Consider the following 15,538-nt stretch of genomic DNA (forward strand, 5'->3'; position numbering starts at 1 on the left):
TACTTAATTTTAAATAATGTCTTATCTGTTTTATTATACACTTCATCATTTAGATTCTTTTCTTTCATTTTTGTCATATCTTGTTATTGTTAGATCACAGAATTCAACTTATCTGTACTCTTTTAGATTTATTATATTTACTTAATTTGATTTTAATTACATGTTTGATTTTTTTTACATTTGCCTGTAAAGAACTTTAAATAGCCTCTGTGTAAGATAAAGTGCTATATAAATAAACTTGCTTGCTATGATCTCGTAAATTATGACTAAATCTCAGATTTATAAAACAGCTTGATATTATTGTTGGTGCACATTTATCTTTGCATTTTCATGTGACCTTTGCTCTGCAACTTTGACTCCAATGAAAATATGGGTGTCTGACAGCTGAATGTCTTCCTGTTAATCTTCCTATAAATGAATATGAATTTAGGTACAGAGTTGTTCTGTATTTAGTAAATTTCTGATTTCAAAATTGTTCTCTCATGCCCAGAAATGATAAGAAAATTGTGCTCTAACCATAGACTGTATAATAAAGAATCTTTATTAGATTTCAGTATGTACATTTGAGGAAATTATATGGATCTTACATGAAAAATTCAACAAAATACATTTGACCATAAGAAGACATTATGTCTGAAATCCCTGATAAGAATACGTTTCCAAAAAAGTTAACAGCATATTTATATTACGGGGTGGGCCATAAGTTTCTGTTCATAGGAAAAATAAACATTTTATGTTGGACAACTGTTTTTCTTTATATAATGTGCTGTATACGATTACCATTGTTTCGAAAAACACATTAGTATGCGTTTTTCACTGTTGATGAACTTGCATTAACACAGCTGAAGTTATGCTTGTAATGGCATTGGAGATATGTTCCTTGAGATGATTTAGAAGAATAGAATATGCTTTATTGTCATTATACAGTGTATCACGAAATTGGAAAGCTTATGTCTTGTATCTTCACCTGATACACCATGGTCTTCAAGTGCCCCCAAAAATAGTGTCAAACGCATTTGAAACATAAAAAATATACATTTACATTTTCCTATGTATGGAAACTTTTGGCTCACCCTGTAGTTTGTTGTAACTGATATGTTATGATAAATCCTCAAAAAACTTTGCTCATCAACTGATCAGTTTACTGTAAATGTGTCCACAAATAGGAAAAGCAAAAACTGCTAAAAAAAAAAAAAAAAAATGGAATATTCTAAGTTTAAATGCATCCCCTGACTCAAACATAGAACTTTATATGTCAAGACAATATTTAAAATATGTCCTGGGTGTTGTACAACTGCACATAAACTGTATTTTGTTTATAAACTAATAAAGCAAAATTTCCCTGCCAAAGCTGATCCACCGTATTTAAACATTAGGCACATCTTAACATGAAGCACTATGCACAAGGAATCTTTTATACAGTCTATGGGTCTAACAAATCCAACTCTCGCGAAATTTTGATTGTTCGCGATTTTTTCCCCCCAAACGAGAACACAAGCGGAAGTAAATAGTCGCCATGGACTAGTAACTGTTGAGAGGGAACGAAGTAGCAAGTAAAACGTGGATGCTACTTTATTTTAACGAATTATAATCACTTTCAAACTTCTGAATTAGTAGGTTCAGCTTTAAGAGACAACAGAGCCGCTCCGTTTGCATTGCGATAATATATATTTTACAAGAGTCGAGGAGTCGTGCAGCACGTTTGGGGCCTGGAAAGACGTATGCTAACCCAGCTAGCCTAGCCAGCGTTAACGCGACAGCTCGGCTAACGTCGCTTTTAGCATCACAGCCTAGCCAAAGACTTCCGAAGTGGCTAGTTTCACCAGCTTATGTCGGCTGTCCTTTTAAACACATAAGTATCATCAGTCGAGTTAGCTTTAACTGTGGCCGTGGTGGAGGGAAAGAACGGCTGGATCTAAGATGATCATTGAAAACCTCGATGCCTTGAAAACATGGCTGTCTGAAACCCTCGAGCCCATGTAAGTACAGTTAGGTTGGAGCCACACAGCTGTCTTCCTCTTACAGTTTAGCTCAGTTGGAGTTACTTAAGTTAATGTCGTTTCGTGCAAACTCACAACACACCCAGTTTAGACCTGTCATGACTTGATCAAACTGTAAAGTATTTGTTTTTGTGTCTTACGGATTGTTTCTTTTAATTCCAGCTGTGATGCAGACCCTTCTGCCCTTGCCAAGTATGTTGTTGCTTTGGTGAAGAAGGACAAAACTGAAAAGGAACTTAAAGCCCTTTGTATAGACCAGTTGGATGTATTTCTTCAGAAAGGTAATTATGAAAATTTCACTTTGCAGCCCCCATTTCATTTAAAATTCTGTGTATTTTTATGTTTCAGTGCATTAACATATTGTCTGATTTACACTTTTACCTTCTTTCAGAGACCCAGCAATTTGTTGATAAGCTGTTTGAAGCTATTGACAACAAAAGCTACCTCCCACAGCCAGAGCAGCCATCCTCTCTGATCAAGGTTGAGAAAGAAGAGCAGAAGAAAGATGAGGTTATCTTCTTTTCATGTCAAGAATAACAACTATTTAAAAAGCACCACAAATCCATTGCATTACATGAGCCTTCATCAAACAATATGGGGGACATCTCATGTTGTGGCCATCTTTGATAAACACACCTTTTTGATCTCACTTCTTTTTTCAGCCAAATCGGGAGGAAGAACGAGACAAGAAGTTTTCTCGGCGAGTGAATCACAGCCCTCCACAATCAAGCTCACGGTACAGTAGAGATAGCAGGTGTGTGCACTTCCCTTTTTCCAACACTTTCTCTGTCAACTTTTGTCTTCTTCTTACTATTTGCTATGCTTTTGTTTTTCATTTTCAGAAGAGGAGATGACCGTAAGAGGGACGATCGCTCCAGGAAGAGGGATTATGACCGCAACCCACCCAGGAGGGACTCGTACCGCGATCGCTACAATCGCAGAAGAGGTCGCAGCCGCAGTTACAGTCGAAGCCGCAGTCGTAGCCGGAGTTGGAGCAAAGACCGCATCCGGGACCGCGACAGAGAGCGCGACAGGGATAGAGATAGAGACAGGGACAGAGATAGGGATCGAGATCGCAGCAGGAGCCGGTCCCTCAGCAGAACTCGGTCTAGAAGCAGGAGTAGAGGTGAGAATCTGATAAACTCACGTTTTGAAACACTGCTCTTTTTTTTTTTTTTGAATGTGACGGTGCAATCAAAGTTCACATCAGGTCACTGCTTATCTTTTGAAATATGTAAATTCAAACTTTATCTGACCACAAAGCTTCCACAATCCATATCTTGTAGATTTCAGAGAAGCATTTGTGTAGTATTTTTTCTTCAATATGAAATATACTCCTCTTATTCATTACTTAAATAAAATGTTATGAATCTTTTACTGTATAGAATGAAATCAGCATTGAACTAAGCATTTGGAACGGAATCAATGGTAATAATAGCTCAGACAGCTTATCAGAAATGGACAACGTAGCCTAGAAGAAGACTTGGATTGATGAATGGATCAGCCGAGGACAAAACCTTCAAAACAGAATTTCAGATTTATAAAAGTAAACAGGTTTAGATTTTATTTATTTTATTTTATACATGCCCTAATGAGTTCTTTGCTTGTCTGTTTACAGAACGGGATTCTGGAAAGTTGAAGTATGATCATGACCGAGTGGACAGGTCAGAGGGCGGTGACGGCTACACCCCAGCAGCCCTCGTCTCCACTGCAACCACTTCACACTTCCCCGTGCCAACACTGAGCAGCACCATCACCGTCATCGCCCCCACTCATCATCACAGCAACAACACCACTGAGAGCTGGTCGGACTTCCGCCCTGAGCACCCTGTGGAACGTGTCCCCTTTAACAGACCACCCCCTCAGAGGAAGCGGTGCCGTGACTACGATGGTAAGGAAAGCTGATAAATCCTTTTTCCATTAGGGGAGGAGGTTGGCCAGTTCCATGACTTCATTGTGTTTCATATTCTCTGTGTTGTATTTTTCAGAAAAAGGCTTCTGCATGCGAGGGGACATGTGTCCTTTCGATCACGGAAGTGACCCAGTTGTAGTGGAGGATGTCAATTTGCCCAGTATATTGCCATTCCAACCTCCACCAATCCCAGGTGTGGAACCACCGCCCCCGCCCCCAGGCCTCCCACCGCCACCGCCTCTCATGAACCCCCCGCCTGTGAACCTTCGGCCACCTGTACCCCCACCAGGTCCACTCCCGCCCAGCCTTCCACCAGTTGCAGGTAGGAATTCGGATGTAGAAAGTATTTTTTGTCTTTAAGTTTCTTTTCAGACACGAGATATGAAAGATTGTCGCTTTATCAATCTGATATGTGGACTACATTTACCATATGCCATATGAGATTGAACAGTACATCAAGGTTTAAGAATCTATCAAAAACAAGACTAAACCTAAACTAATAGTCAGTTTATCAAGGTCAAGGTCATGATAGGTAAAATTCTAACGTGTATTTCCATAACTATATGTAGAACGTAACCTGCTAATCAGTACTATTAAAATCATGCTGTTATTCGACTCTGCATATCCATTATTGTGAAGGCATGCATTTGAGATTTGTTCTGACAGTGATACAAAATCTTACTAGGTGGGACTTGGTAAGAAAACTGTCTCAGCCTTAACGGGGAAGTGACCAGGGTGCTCACTTATACATGAAGCTGATGTTTTTAGATGGCTACATATTATTAGAAAGAAGTGCATGTCTGAAAAGGCTTTTTATTCAGGATTAAAATACTGTATTTGCACTTTTTCAGATAAGTGAAAAGTTTTTACACTAAAAGCATTTAACACAAAATATCAAGCCCACAGAATAATAAGAAACCCAAGAGTAACTAAATAGAATTTCTACAAAAGTAATATTGATCTTTCTGAAACTTTTTCCCCCAGATTTGACAATATAGTAACAACCAACATGAAAACTATTCTCAAAGTTATAGGCAAAGACAGAAAATGCACATAGAGCTGCAAAAAAATGGTTATTATTTTTATTTTCTCAGTTCACAAATGTTGTTAGTGAAGTCAAACAGGCACTGACTTTTAGACAAGTGCTTCACTGTGTAGTGCCCAATAAATAGCTTCATTTTCTACATCAAATGTCAGTCTGTTTATGCCTTCAGGACATTAAATCCAAAAGCACCGTAAAGTGGGTGTAATAATTAGTCAGATTTGTAGAGTATTGCAATGCTTATCAGCAGCTTGCATTCAAGCATGCATCCTGTTGAAAGCAGATGTTTGAAACTGAAATTATCCACACAGCAAACGACAAACTGAAAGGTTAACTTAAAGTATCTTTAAAACAAAAGCAAAAACAGGTGAACAGTTGGTTTGTTCAACAGTTCTGTACATGTCAGACTTACAAAATTGGTTTGACGTGTTAGTATTTGGCTTGAACTTGTTGTTTTTCAAGATTTTGTATTTACTGTTACTGTATCTGACACAGGTCCCCCTCCTCCGCTTCCTCCACTGCAACCAGCAGGCATGGACGCTCCTCCCAACTCCATCACCAGCTCTGTTCCCACCATCGTCACCTCTGGGATGCGCTCATCACTCCCCCAGGCCTCGGCGCCGCTTTTCACATCTGGTAATAGCTCTTTGTCTTCCAAATTAACACATTGTTTTATATGTCACACTTACTGCACCATGATTTACTGTTTTACAAGTTAAATTATGCTCTCTCTTAAAACAGACCACTATGAGTCAGATGTGTATAATCCCGAGGCTCCCAGCATCACTTCCAGGCCAATCTACCGACACCGAGTCAATGCCCAGAGACCCAACCTGATTGGCCTTACAATGGGGGAGATGGACCAGCCACATAGAGGTATAGCTCACATGAGATAAACCACCTGAATAGATTATCTTAAATCATGTACATACTTTATGTTCGTTAGCATTCTCCAGAACTGGGTCTGTGTGGTTGACTGTATTTGTTTTTTTAGCTGTCTGTTTAGACCTTCTCCAAGAATTGTAATCTACTCTGGAGACCTGTGCTGTCGTGTCAGAACTGACCTGTCCATGTTTTTCCCACACCAGAAAAGATTCCTAACAACAACATGAGAATCGTCATGGAATCTGAATCCAGGAAGAGGCCTGGTGTCTGCCATGATGGAGGCCTGCTGCCCAAGAAACCCTGGTTTGACAAGTAAGACAGCCTATTTTTAAAAATGCAAAAACATATTTCATACGTTTGTCAGCTTTATGTTTTAACACTATCCTCATCAAATTGTTTAATCATTTCTCATCTCTTCTCAGACCCAACTTTAACAAACCCAACCACCAGGGCTTCCACAAAAGAGCTCAGTTCTCTCCAAACGCCAAGCTGCTTGTTCGGCAAATTCCCCCTGAACTCAACAACATTAGCAAACTCAATGAACATTTCAGCAAGTTTGGCACCATCGTCAACCTGCAGGTCAGTGCCTGTGTGCTGCTATAGACAAAAGTCTCATGGTAAAATGTATAGTTGCTTTGTAGTACAATCAGTTATGCAGTTCAATACAACATTACATATGTGTTTACCTGGTGTCACAGGGTTTTGAAGTTCTTATACAACTGTAGTGTAGAGTTTGGCACATGGAGTTTGCATTTTAATTTAATCATTGTTGTTTTTTTAATATCTTTTTACAGGTGGCCTTCCAGAATGACCCAGAAGGGGCCCTGATCCAGTTTGCCTCTCCAGACGAGGCCAAGCGTGCTATGCAAAGCACAGAGGCTGTGCTCAACAACCGTTTCATCAGGGTACACTGGTTTCGAGATGATGGGAGTGATGGACAGGGACAGTCTCACACACAGCAGCAGCCTCAGCCAGCCATGGTAAAAGTTTTGCACTGTCACTGCTAATATGTTACCTTTGTGAAATGTTTTGTCTTTACTCAAGAAAAAAATGTTGGTAGTATTTCTTCAATCAATCAGTCAAAGTTTATTTGTATAGCCCTTTACAACTGCCCAAAGGGTGACCAAACGGCTTCACAGTAAACAACAAGAAAATAACTTAAAAATATGACAGTAACTTAAAACAGGACAAACAGTCACACTCACACCTACCACCTTTCTTCTTTTCTTTTTTTCCCTTTTTAGATAAGATGCACTTGTGAACAAGTTGATTCATTGTGATTATTGATGTTCTGAATTTTGTAGACTTGTTACAAGAAGAAGTAGAATTTAGTTTAAGCAAGTGTGTTTGACTAAAAGGTTTTACCAGGCTGTGTATTTATTTTGCCTGTGATTGTGGACAACTGGCCAAATGACAATAACATCATAGTATCAATCTGTATAACCAGTAAAGGTTGATCTAAATCTGTGGAGAATGCAATTATAGCATCTTATATTGCTCCTTTTAAAAGCTTACTGCTGTTTAGAAACATACAGCAAGTAGATAAATCTGTTTACAAGGTGTCACAGATGCCAGATCCTTGACCATGATCAAATTAAACCGGTGTAAAATTCAATACATCCACAGATTTCTTTGTTCTTGAACTGTTGCTATGTGAAATATAACAACCTAATCAAGGGTGCTTCTGATAATTTGTGAAAAACTGGCTATGGCACACTATTCCATTGTTTTCTCTTGGCTTTCATTTAGCCACTTAGAATAAAAAAAGGTTGCATTAATGCCAGTACTGCCTTCACTTACACCTAGAGTACAGAGAACTTGTTTCACTCAGTGTTCTTATGAGTCATTAAAGGAAACACAGGAAATCAGCAAATAAGATCACTGATACAGTTGCACTTAAAAGTTAATCACAACAAAAACCTGTGAAGTATTTTTTGTTCCAGTCACACTTTTCCCTATTTGTGATAAGTAGAGATAATTTTTTAAAAAACCTGTCAGTTGTGCATTGAGACAAAGTTAAAATGCCATAAATCATACTTTCTTGACTATTCAACATCAACGTGTTGAAGTTGGCCTCAGGAAAATACAGTGGCTTGCATGCTAGAGATATTTTACTTACATATTAATTTGATCTATACTTTCTGCTCTGTAAACACAACCTGCAGTTAAGCTCAAACATCCTTGAATTCTTGCCACATGACTGTAAGTCAAAGCTGAGTCATTCAGGGCTTTTTGGTTGCACCAAGGTGCACAGAATTTTTAACATTTTTTTCCAAAATCTACTTTGTGTAAGCAATTTATTTTACGTACATTTTAAAATGAGAGAAACGTAGAATAAAGTGATTTTCATGAAACATCACAATTAAAGCCTGTATTTGGTTATTTTACTGATGAAACAGACAAAAAATAAAATAACTTGTCTTTCAAACCCACATGTAAGCTTTGGGTTTCAGAGGGTTAAACAAGTGTCTGTTGAAATGCATTCCATAAAGCCACCGTAATGTGACTCGTACCCCTTTTTATCTTTCAGCAGCCTTTAGCCACATCTCTGAAGCAGTCTGTCAAAGATCGCCTCGGACCCATGCTCCCTGCAAACTCTGAGCCCTCCCAGGACTCCAATGTAGCCTCACAGGTGCGTGTTCGGGTGACTTTGCTTTTTCCATTTACTTGTCAAAATCTGCACAAGGCGTGTATAAACATTAAGTCTTTCTTCCACCAGAATTCTTCTAAACTGTCAGTGAAGGACCGCTTAGGTTTCTCTGCCAAACCGGCAGCTCCTGTTGAGAAAGTAAGTGTCCGCTCTGTGTTTAGAGTAATTAGTTTTTTCTGTAATTTCTCTCGTCGTCTTATCTAAATGCTACCTTTTCAGGTATTTTCAACGTCAATGGGCCTCACAAAGACTGTGTACAATCCTGCTGCTCTGAAGGCAGCCCAGCGAACCTCAGAGGAAGCCCTGAAGAAGAAACAGGTGAGAAATAGTTGAATGATGGGAAGATTGGAGTGGAAAGTTTCAGAACTAATTCCAAAATCTGTCTATGTAATCATTTCCCATAATAACCTTCACAGGAAGCCCTAAAACTACAGCAGGATGTGAGGAAGAAGAAGCAGGAAATCTTGGAGAAGCACATTGAGACACAGAAGGTAAGAGGATTTTGAATACATTGAAGTGTACCTATTTCCTTTCTGCTTTAAGATTTTGCAGCCTCCTTATACAAACTTGAGTGTGTGCTGTAAAAGAGATCTGTCTCACCATTTATGTCCCTAAATCAGCCATTCGACTCTGTTTTGATCTTTTGATTGTGTAGATTTAGTGTTAAATTGTTTCTGCACTTATAACATGAGAACATTAAGTCTTTCTTCCACCAGAATTCTTCTAAACTGAGAACATCCCTGTTTTTACCACAGTTGTATTTTTTATTGTAATTATTATTGTTTAGGTTTTACGTTTGGAAGCAACGCAAGCAGAGTTAAATATATGATTCTATGTTGTTTTTACTTGCTCCGCAGTTGCTGATATCCAAACTTGAGAAGAACAAAGCAATGAAGGCAGAGGATAAAGCCAAGATCATGGAAACTTTAGGCACGTTGACAAAGAGCATCACCAAACTTCAAGACGAGATAAAGGGAATCTCAAGCAGCAGCAACCAGCTACGGACAACCAAAAGCAAAGCCCAGGTAATGCCATCAACGCAACACAGATTCCTCCATACAAAACTCTACACATAAAACCTGATGGGTTACGGTTCTTTTGATCTTGATTTCTACTGGATTTTGACTGAAAACAGGTTGTTTCCTTGTTTTCCTTTGTAGTTTTTATTACTGATAGGTTGCCAGCATTTTGGTTGAAAGCTCTGGGGTTGTATTTAACCAGCTTTCACCTACTCACAGGCCCAGAAAGAGCTGCTGGATGCAGAGCTGGACCTGTATAAGAAGACTCAGGCTGGAGAGGACACTGCTTTGTTGAAGATCAAATACACCCAGCTGCAAATTGAGGTACTGAATTAAACTTGAAAGAGAAAACAGTCTCACAAGCTTGAAATCAAGGGTAGAAATGCCGCTTGCACAGCAGCCACTTGAGGGCACTCCTACTTTTCTCTTTTCAAATGATGTTTTGGAATCTCTTCTCCACTGCAGTTATGTGTATTACATTACATGCTTTGTTCTGTCTTTGTTCTTTCAGGCAGCTAAAAGGGGGCTCCTGTCGCCGGGACGAGGCCGGGGCGTACTCGCTCGGGGTCGTGGTGCTGTCAGGGCCCGGGGAAGGGGAACCAGAGGTCGGGGAAGAGGTGTACCGCTGCATGCAGTCGTGGACCATCGACCACGAGCGCTGCAGATTTCCGGTTTCGCTGACACAGACCGTGTGGATTTGCTGCCACACTTTGCTGTAAGTCAATCTAAGACTACATTACTCTACTAGAGAACCAATATGATGGTTTGAAGGAAGCAGTAGGTCAGGAGTCACTAACTGGCAGACCGCGGCCTGGATCCGGACCCAGATGCCGTCTTATATGGACCCGGACCTGTAGTCAGTAAATTGGTCACTTCTACTATACCAGCGCCGTTTTTCCAGTGTTTATGGCATTGCTCATCAGCTCAGGAAACATACAGACCAATTAAGTTCAGCCATCCCACGTGACGCTACTCAGCCAATGAAGTCTCTGCATTGCAGGCGCTAAACATCGCAGCTCTGCGTTCAGAAAACATTTGAGAGGACAGACAAAAAATATAAAGTGACACCGAGAGGAAAGCAGCCCTGCACATGCTGACCGTGTTTGGCTCAACATACAGCTGTGAGGCAGCTTTCTCAGCTATGAACATAATCAAAACTCAATATGGTTCCAGGCTCACCAATGAGCTCCAAATGTGTTTGAGAATGGCCCTGACACCATTCAGACCACGATTCAGAATATGGGAGGGCAAACTGCAGCTCAGTTCTCCCATTAAGCAGCAGGATATAAGAGAAGTGATATAAGACAGGAAAAAAATGCAAAAATGTTCAATTGTTTAAAATTCTTAAGATTTAGGTTTTGTTAAAGATGTATATGAGTTGGTTCAGGTTGTTCAGTCATTATTTTTTCAAATTCTGCATGTTATTTTAAGATGTACAGTTATATCAAAAGTTATTGATTAATAAATGTCAAACTGTTTTTGAACTGTACTGAATTTATTTGATTTGACAGTCAGTTATTGATTACATGCACAGGCTAATAAAACTACTAGGTTACATCAACATATATCCCTAATTCAAGTTAGACATTATGATGTTCTGGACCTTTGCTTTAATAGTTTTCTGTGACTGAACCTCGTGGAGTTTCAGTTGAATAGCCCTGATGTAGGTGGAAGATCAGAGGGTGGATATACAATGCCAGGGTTGTCAGCAGTCAATGTCTACACTAAAAAAAAAATTCTGCTTCTCTCACGTCTTATTTCAAATACAGTTAAATCATATTGATTTCATTATGATCACTGTTGCAATTGTTGTGCAGCAAAAGGAGTCTACAGTGACCTCTGGTGGTCACAAATGCAAACTGCAACTGACCACAGCAACACGAGAATCTAATCTATAAATACAAATAAAATGGTGTTAATGTGGCTCATTTACTCTGTTTATCTGGTAATAGCCATTAGCACGCCTTAGTTACATGAAAATTCACCTAAATTATAAGCTTACTTTCGATCTGGGATGAGATTATTTAGTCCTCAATGATCGGAAAATAAACAATAGCTGACATCAGTTTAAAACTGAAAATATAAATTCATTGTTGCGGTAATGTAGACATGCTTTTGTTTAATGTGCCTGGCTTTGTCAGTTCGCCCAGTATTCTGAATATGTTTGGGTATAAACACAGCCATTGCTGCTGAGTTTAACAGCTACAACACGTCTACCTAATTGACTATTTCCAAATTTAACCAAACAATGAGTATAACTATAATACATCTGTAATATTAGAAGCAGCTTGTTGGAAACAAACAGCACCGTACCACCAAAAAATGTCACTTCAGGTTTATAACTGTTCATTATATACATGAAATCTGTGACATATTGTTCCAGTAGTTTCACAGGAATGCGTTAAGTTTGTTGCGTGACCCAAATGTTTTGTTTTTGCAATTTTGAAGCAATTTGGAGAGATCGAAGATTGCCAGATGGACGAGAGCAACCTGTCTGTGGTCATCACTTACAAGACGAGAGCGGAGGCTGAACAGGTGATGGATTTCTTGATTTGTCTGACATTCAAACCATGAAATGAATTTTCCACATGTTGTACTCTGTGCACCGTACAGAACCAAAGAGCTGAGGATAAGCCTGTTATTGACACACCTGTTTTCAACCTCCTGTGTTTGGTTCACCTGTAGGCAGCTCTGCACGGAGCGAGATTCAACAACCAGACTTTACGCCTGGCCTGGCATAAGCCTGCCACGGCCCTCAGTGCTGCGGATGCTGACGAGGCAGAACCAGAGGAGGATGAGGTTTGTGGAGGTTTCTCATTTTAAAGCACCTTTAGTAGCAGATGGGGACTGTTGATTGTATGTCAGGGTCTTCAGAAGAGAGCTCACACAGGATTGGACTCATTCTCTCAGCGCTCCCATTTCCTGCTGGTATAAAAATCCACTCGGAAATATCGACTTTAGTGAGGATATCCTTTTCAGATTTATCTCAGTAGAGCTTATTAAATACTTATTTCTTGTTGTGTTGCATTTGTGGAACACAAGAGGGAGCCATTACACATTACAGTAAAGACCGTCTTGTGGCTTTAGCACGGCCACTTGTACTTTCATTAAGCAGTTGGTCTGTCTGTAGGACGATACTCTCAGGTTGAGAATTTAGACCCTCTGGAGACCTTTTATGCACATGGTGCAATAACAGGTCTTTACACTTTAAATTGCCTTTTTGTTCACTTTTTTAATCACCAGTAGTAATCTCAGTGTTTTTTGTTCCCCTTATCAGTACCCAGAAGAGTCGCTGAGTGACGACGCGTTGCTGCAGGACGACGACGAGGAAGAAGACGACAACGAACCTCGTCCGTGGCGCAGATGAAGCTCGCTCTTCCCCAGTTACTCTGGTGTGAAGGACAAGCAACAATCCAGCAACTTTCTAACATTTACATGCCTGTTTATAAGCCGACATGGCGTATTTCACTTTGGCTAGATTTTTTTTTCCCTTAACACATATGTAACTGGCAGAAGAACCATGTATGAGTTTGATTATTTTAATGTGTATACCAGATGCAACAATGTCGAATTTTTTTAATGCTCTTAATGTAGAAATAGATTTGTTTTCTCTCTTTTTTTTTTTTTTTCTGGTTCACAAAATGCGAATACTTTGTCTAGATTTGTGACAGCTGTTCACTGAAAGACACATTTGTTGAACTTTCGGTTACAAAAAGAACCTGTGTTGTAATTTAACTGAATGACAGACCCTAGCTTTTTGCAGAATAGAATTAGACTGACTGGTTTAAAATGCTTGTGTGTAAATATTTTATGTCTGGATTTAAGTGATTTGTATGAAAGCTTGGCTTCTGAGTTTTTGGCTTTACTTTTGAATTGTACAAAAAAATAAAGAATTGAAATGGTCTCAAAACATCCTGCCAAACCAAAAAAAAGACCAAAAAAATTACAAAAAAATGATACAATTGTGGCAGTGAAAAAAAGAAAACTCCCAAAAAGAGTTAAAAGACCATTTTAAAAAACAAAAAAAACCTTCCCCTTCACCTAGAAGAGCAAATATCCTGAAAAATAATCCTATCAACAACTATTTCATTTTTTTCTTTTAAACTGGATTGGTAAGGTAACAAATATGGCACTATTTTCAAAACTAAGGTAAGAACATGACATGTATAACTGCAAATTTAAATTGTTGCATTTGTTGACTAAAATATGTTTGATGTAAATAATAATATTAAAAATCATTTGTTCTCTTTTGTTGCAGGAGCTGTCGGCAACCTCCAGCTGCAGCGGTTCATTTTGTAAGTAGCTTCATTATTTTCCATTGTAATCTTGTATTTATTGTTGACTAGCTGTCAAACTCAAGTTCTGCTTTTATTCAATACAAACCTGTTTTTTAAAAACAGATTTGTTGATTCAGTTTGCTTATTGTGTGTCATAATCGCTTGTTACAAGATGAGGCATCTTATATCTGCAGGTAAAACCAACGCTACAAAAACTTGTTCTTGAAACAGTTTCAGCTCATGGACACAGGTGAAAAGTCTCTGGCTGAATTACTACAATATTACAACTTGCCAGTGTGTTACGGAGTTATTTTACAGCGTCGTAGGTGAGCTGGTGTGCTCTAGATGCAGTGAGTGGAACGAGAGGCAGGGATGTTTTTAGGTTTTACCATCCTAACTGCACGACTGTTTGCAAGTCATAGTAAACTTTTCCTCCTATATATTGTGAAGACCAACACAACCAAGCTGTTGCAAAACGAAATCTCACAAAAAGAGCAGCAATGGTAGCTAATAAACTTTTAAACGAGAAAATAATAGCTAATATAAAATTATATTTTTAGTCCATTTAAATACAACAAAACAAATTTTTCAGTCATGAACAAATTTGTGAAAATACTGATTTTTGGTGAGGACATAACTTTTTTCTTCTAATTTTGCTGGTTATTTCAGGGTCTTGTCACTTTTATTGTATAGTTCTTGTAACATAAAGCTACTTTTACAACAGTTTTCTCTCCATGTGGCCTTTTTGACATTTGTTGAAGTTGAAAAAAGCACAGCTATGTTGAGTTTAAATGTCCCAATAATAGTATTATAGTAGTATAACAGTGAGCCATTATTTACAACACCAGGAACCTGAAACTGAAGCATGCATCTGTAATTCATTGTTGCTCCTGTATTTTTGCTGGTATGCTCTGTCAAAATGTCTTCGGTTCACCAGACCTTAGCTTGGAATTGTCTGCCCACCTAACACTGGTTAGATCTTTACAACTGGTCCCCCTTTTGCTTTCTTTAGACCGTCAGTGAATGTGAGTCGTGGTGTTTGGCTATAGGGGATTTTTGCCTTCTGTGAGGGGTTACACCTGCAGCGAGAGACGCCGCAATCCTTCAGCCTCGAATAAGACGGAACAAATAACCCAATCAGTGTCCACTAGTTCATTGTTCCTCGGCCACCCCTGGTGCCTGTCAGGCTCGCGGAGATAATTGTGAAGAATCATGCAAACCCTTTCCCCCTGCGCCACCACCAAAAATACCTCCCCTCATCCCTCCATCTCTCAGTATGGGAGAGTTAAATGCCCCCTCCTGCTGTCTCATTTGCCTACTGTGGTGCCACCAAACTCACACAAGCGTAATTTTTTTTTTTTTTGATCAAACAAGCAGCTGCAGTTTTACCTACATGCTGGTGTGGCAAAACCTCAGCAGCTTTGATTTGTTGTTATTGGTTTGATTGACACATTTAATGTTATGCAGTTTTTGGAACAGCTGCACAAATGAATGAAAGTTTCGGATTGTGTGTCGTCTTCTGGAGATGTGAACAGCATGCAGGGATGTCAGAGCTCTGCATCCCTGTGACTCAGTGGGCCGAGGATGCTCTGGTGCTCCGTGTGAGCTCAGAAAATATGGGATAACAAGGTTACAGCCTGCATGTCATCCATTATCTCAATCTTTACTTTCTGATTTGTGTCAAGGAGACAAATGGCATTAACTTTTGGAATGGGCTGCCATAGTGTTGATTCCTTTCCTCTCTTTTGTGTGT

The 15,538-nt window shown here is 39.2% G+C and overlaps 1 protein-coding gene across 2 annotated transcripts; it reads left to right on the forward strand.

Moving 5' to 3' along the window:
- The first annotated feature begins 1,506 nt into the window (after positions 1 to 1,506).
- Positions 1,507 to 13,540, forward strand: rbm26 (RNA binding motif protein 26). Of its 2 annotated transcripts, none has more exons than XM_023264661.3 (22): positions 1,507 to 1,979; positions 2,163 to 2,281; positions 2,392 to 2,510; positions 2,663 to 2,754; positions 2,843 to 3,126; positions 3,619 to 3,891; positions 3,989 to 4,234; positions 5,450 to 5,590; positions 5,696 to 5,830; positions 6,043 to 6,151; positions 6,262 to 6,418; positions 6,634 to 6,819; positions 8,370 to 8,471; positions 8,559 to 8,627; positions 8,709 to 8,807; positions 8,906 to 8,980; positions 9,347 to 9,514; positions 9,728 to 9,832; positions 10,020 to 10,223; positions 11,957 to 12,043; positions 12,194 to 12,307; positions 12,786 to 13,540. In XM_023264661.3, exons 1-22 carry the CDS (start codon positions 1,921 to 1,923, stop codon positions 12,873 to 12,875), a joined length of 3,033 nt encoding a protein of 1,010 aa, XP_023120429.1. In that variant the 5' UTR covers positions 1,507 to 1,920; the 3' UTR covers positions 12,876 to 13,540. The 2 variants fall into 2 exon arrangements, with proteins under 2 accessions (XP_023120429.1, XP_023120430.1); XM_023264662.3 differs by having other exon boundaries at positions 8,373 to 8,471.
- Positions 13,541 to 15,538: the final 1,998 nt, after the last annotated feature.

Source organism: Amphiprion ocellaris, chromosome 1 (genome assembly GCF_022539595.1).
Source record: "Amphiprion ocellaris isolate individual 3 ecotype Okinawa chromosome 1, ASM2253959v1, whole genome shotgun sequence".
Taxonomy (NCBI): Eukaryota; Metazoa; Chordata; class Actinopteri; family Pomacentridae; genus Amphiprion; species Amphiprion ocellaris.

Excerpts from the sequence above, each read along its gene's own strand:
- rbm26 (XM_023264661.3), top strand. The coding sequence starts at position 1,921 with ATGATCATTGAAAACCTCGATGCCTTGAAAACATGGCTGTCTGAAACC. Across the intron at positions 8,981-9,346 it reads AGCACATTGAGACACAGAAG|TTGCTGATATCCAAACTTGA; the intron begins GTAAGAGGATTT and ends CTTGCTCCGCAG. Across the intron at positions 9,833-10,019 it reads ACACCCAGCTGCAAATTGAG|GCAGCTAAAAGGGGGCTCCT; the intron begins GTACTGAATTAA and ends TTGTTCTTTCAG.